The following is a 4,657-nucleotide window of genomic DNA, read 5'->3' on the forward strand; positions in this document are numbered from 1 at the left end:
ATTGTACCGTACATAAGACGTTAACTTGTCATATAGCACCGAGCTGCCTGAAATCACGTGATCTCTCATTACAATACCGTCAATACGGTGGTAAATTCCCGGCGGGATGGCAAAAACGTTTTATCATCGCCGAACAATTATAGATAAGCGCTACGTGCAAACGTTCTGTTAATCGTTATTGATTCGTTTTCTTGTACAAGTGTCGGGAAAATATTACATCCAAGTAATATCTTGCTTTTTTTTTCTCCACGTACGTCTCGTTACAAAACTGCGATTCGCGTTTGGTGCACCAGATTACATAACTGGACGATGCGTACAATGGCACGAGACATAAACATCCGTGAATCAATGTCATATCCTTATTTAACACATAACTAGATGACTCGTTTCGTGAGTCAATATGTATTCTCGCTGAGTGATTCGGGCAAGCTAGCTCCGCCAGACGGTGACAGGGGTAACTCACCACTTTCGTATTTGCTGTAGCGGCTACTATACTCGGCCAGCAAGTTAGCTTTTACCTGTGTTCACATCGGAATATATAAAAAGATTTCACGAATAAAATATATGTTATTCGTCATGTTAGGATACAAACCTTGGCTCGCTCCTCTTCCAGTTTTTTGCCGCACTTCTTCATGTTGTCTTTCCAATTCCGTTCTTTTCTTGTCATAAATTTTCGTTAAACGCGTACATTCGTTTACACCTTTCTCCACGGTCGATTTTGCAACTTCTCGTTTTATACGTTCCAACTCGGCTTTGTCTTTGTGCACCTTGGCCAATTGTTTGACCTAAAGCGATAAAATATATCCAACGATCAGTTTTTATTTCGTTATAGAAAAATATTGTAATAGGTAAGTACCTCGCCTTGTCTCGTAGCTTGCAGCTTTCGTTTAACATCTGTAGTTTCTCTATCTAGAAGCACCTGAAGCATTTTTAATTGATTGGATTGTGATGCTCTCATTACTTTCTCGACAGTTGCAAAAAGATTCTCGTAATATTTTTCCTGTAATTCACGTTCTTGTTGAACATGCGCCTTGCATACGGCTAAAAATCGTTCACTTTGACTTCTGGGTAAACCTCTGGTTCCTTCGATTCCCTCACGATTTTCCGTATCCTCCGGACATTCGGAAGTCTCAGGCATGGTCAAGGTGCTTAAACCCACTTCACTCGAAAAACTGCTTAAAAAATAATGCGACTGAATATTGTAGCAATTTCCGCCATCTTGTTTCGTATACTTACATAGTTTTACTCGACAGTCGTTTTACCAGCCTGTTGCTCATATAAAATTTCGATCTATGTTTCTCGCCGTCGATCGAGGCTTTCTGCGACTGTAACCGCATTTTTTCTTTCTCATGCTTTTTCCTCAGAGATTCAAGTTTCTTCTCAAGTTCCATCTTTTTCTCCCTGACCAGCTTGTTTTCCATGAGTTTTTCCAAACTTTCGGCTATTATTTCGTCACTTACTATAACAAAGACGAGTTGCCAAAGTGAAAAAAGAAAGATAAATTGATTTTAGTGAAAATAATTAAAAAATAAAAACACTTACTATTGCTAGCATTGACTGGGCTTTTATTTATAGACGTATCAACTGGTTGAACTGCAGGACAAGGAGTATCATCGTCCACATCCACTGTGTCTGAACTACCTAAGCCACCGATAGATGGTCTACTATGTAAGCTACTAGAAGTTGGTAAAAGACTTGGCAATTCGCCTATGGACTGTAATCGTTTAGCTTTTACAACTTCCTCCTGCAAAAATAACATTGTTATTAACATATAAGAGAATCAAATCACACGTAAAAAACTTACTGGTTTAGCAGTACTAGGAGTATCGCCAACTTTACTCTTATCCTATAAAATGTTAGTAATGTTAGTAATGTTAGTAAATTTGGAAAAAAACAAATTAGGAAGCAAAAAGATTAGTAAATCGCTTAGCAATATTTTAAATCATACTTCGATTTCTTCCGGTTCTTCCAAATAATCTGTAAGAACCAATAATTGGTTCTCTCTCTTCTCCACTTCACTCTGATATTTAATGGGATTCGCCAAAGCTTCAGCAAGTTCACTCAAACCATCAGGAACGTAATCTTTCACGATAACGTGTAAAAACAGACTCGCTAATGGTAGGGGTTGCCCACATTCTGTTCTTAATGCTACGTGTCTATATCCTGGGCATAATCCAACTACGGGAAGTACCCTGTGACCGATTAAACGTCCAGATTCTTCATACGCCGCTATCCTTATCGAGGCAAGTTCCGGCAAAACTACCTGAGAATGTGCAAACAACACATTATACAAAAAAATATTTTATAAGAAAACTTACAATTAGAAATTTATGCGAATTATTATTTCACCTTCTTAAATACGAACGGTTCTTCGTCATATATAGGATTAATACCATTATTCGGTACAATTTTTGTACGGAATTTCTTTCTTACAGTATCTGCTGGTAAACCGTACATGTCGACTTCCACGTAAGTTCCTACTCTTTTGTCGGTTAAAAATTGTGCGGATATTACATGGATATGAACCGTGCCTGCTATAATACCATCAACAGTAGATTCAGCGAAGGGATCTAATCGTCGATCTTTTCTTCTCATAAATTCCGGTTTTAATAGATAACCGCAACGTTTATTATACTCAAATATTCCCAGATTTAATTGCATTGCCAGATCTGTTATAAATAAAATCAAGTTTACTTTAACAGTAAATGATAAATAATACCAGATAAAACTCTTATTTACCGAGTGTTTGATAATTTAACGCAACTAATTGACATCCCGCATTCCAAAATACTTGTGGCATAAAATTACTGGAATCAAATCTCGTTCCTGCTGGATAAACCCTAGATAGTTGATGTTTGTTGTAATTCACAAATTCTAATGGTTTTTCTTTCAAAAGAGTCGTAGCTTGCTTTTCGTCAAAAGATGACATTTCGTACATACGTTTTTTTTCTACAAATACAAACGACATAAAAACTCACCGTTTTCTCAAAATATGAAAAGAATGCATATAATATTCGTATTAAGACACTTTACGCACTTTCAGCCGATTCGAAACTATTGAAGTGTACGGGTTGCACATAATTAACTAAAGCTGAAATTTCTGCGCCCGCCTCTGTCTCTTTGGCCGCAGATTTATCTGGTGCGCCTTTATCACCTATTTTCAGTTTTATATCTTCTACATTAGATTCATCGTCCTCCGTACTCGATTCATCTTCTTCGTCTAAATAAAAAATCAATTCATCGAATATGCGTGTCTCTTTCATCAACATATTTGCAATTTCAATTTCATATTACCAACCTTCATCATCCTGGCCGCTGTCTTTACTACCCTGTCTTTGTTGCAACATCGGCAAATGAGGAATATCGCCATTTCCAATTTGCTGCTCATTTTCAGGTGCGACATCATCCATTTCATTCTGAGGTATAATATCCGGCGGAGGACCGTTTTCTCCTGCAGCAGATAGATTCGCCGTTCCATTAGTTTCATTCTCTGTGGTACCTTCAACAGTATCTAAAACTTGTTGCTGCTTTTTCTGATGCTTTTTATGATGATGGTGATGTTTCTTTTTATTTTTTATTATTATTTTGCGCTTTAGTAACTCCGGTGGTGGAAGTTCTTGACCAGGCTCTAACTAAAAAAAAAAATACCATTTAATTACAATCATAATTTTTGCGCAAGATTTACAATTTAACTTCTCCATTAAGCATAACATTTAAAAATACCTTGTGCGATTCAAGTGGCGCATCAAGCAACATTTCCCCGAAAAAGTCTCTGCAGTACTGAGCGATTTTGGCTTGCTGCCTTGGATTGCAATGATTTTCGAAACTGAGAATAACTGGGTAGTCAGATGTTTTAAAAGCGGTCTCAGCAATTGCCTCTATCACATCTCGAGCACATATTTCAGGTACGAATGTGTATCTAAAAAAAATTTAATTATCAATTTTTTTAATTATCAATTAAATACTTTTTTATATAAAAGCAAAATAATTGTGATGATATTTATACCCATGTACAATAACAGGTTCGTCAAATTTTCCATTCCAAAAATCTAATTCAACGCATCGACAACCAGATAGAAGACATTGACGATAAATTTCTACAGAACTTCTTCCAGTAAGTTGATGTCCTGAATAGAAGAAATGTTTTATAAATACTCAAATTAAGTGTGATGTACTAAGTGTTACAAATAATTATAACAACAGTTGTATACCTGTTAAATATGTATTGTGACTAGAATTTATAAAGTAATGCGGAAGCGATTGATCCATATCGTCAGACAATTCAAATTTAGAGACAGCAACAATCGGATTATCTTCACTCATAAGATATCTCAAAAATCCGTCAAAACTCAGTTGCCCTTTATTTGCATTACATTTATTAGGTTCGTATTGATTTATAATATCCTTTGCCCTTGCTTCATTTGCATAGGGATACAATATCTCGTTAAGGCGCGGATCTCTTTGCGACTTGTTCAAAAAGTCCACAAATTGCGAAACAGACATTACTTTACGTCTACTAATAATTCCTTCAAACACTTTTTCCACATCTGATCTCTGAGTCAGTGACTTGTAAAAGTTGAAGAAATCTTCGAATTGAAATTTTAACAACGGCACGACGTCATTCTAAGAAACAATATTGTCGTAGTAAGTGAATATA

General features: G+C 36.2%; 1 protein-coding gene across 1 annotated transcript in view; it reads right to left on the minus strand.

Annotated features, from left to right (window-relative positions):
- Positions 1 to 395: 395 nt before the first annotated feature.
- Positions 396 to 4,657, minus strand: part of LOC105621470 (1-phosphatidylinositol 4,5-bisphosphate phosphodiesterase classes I and II) — a 6,276-nt gene continuing 2,014 nt past the window's right edge. Inside the window, 15 exon segments of the mRNA XM_012202938.1 lie at positions 396 to 518; positions 593 to 616; positions 618 to 785; positions 857 to 1,175; positions 1,237 to 1,459; positions 1,543 to 1,744; positions 1,805 to 1,846; positions 1,949 to 2,263; positions 2,350 to 2,669; positions 2,740 to 2,949; positions 3,038 to 3,220; positions 3,299 to 3,632; positions 3,724 to 3,919; positions 4,007 to 4,127; positions 4,212 to 4,625. Coding sequence (XP_012058328.1) covers positions 396 to 518; positions 593 to 616; positions 618 to 785; positions 857 to 1,175; positions 1,237 to 1,459; positions 1,543 to 1,744; positions 1,805 to 1,846; positions 1,949 to 2,263; positions 2,350 to 2,669; positions 2,740 to 2,949; positions 3,038 to 3,220; positions 3,299 to 3,632; positions 3,724 to 3,919; positions 4,007 to 4,127; positions 4,212 to 4,625 — 3,194 coding nt within the window.

The sequence above is a fragment of the Atta cephalotes genome (assembly GCF_000143395.1).
Source record: "Atta cephalotes unplaced genomic scaffold scaffold00034, whole genome shotgun sequence".
Taxonomy (NCBI): domain Eukaryota; kingdom Metazoa; phylum Arthropoda; class Insecta; order Hymenoptera; family Formicidae; genus Atta; species Atta cephalotes.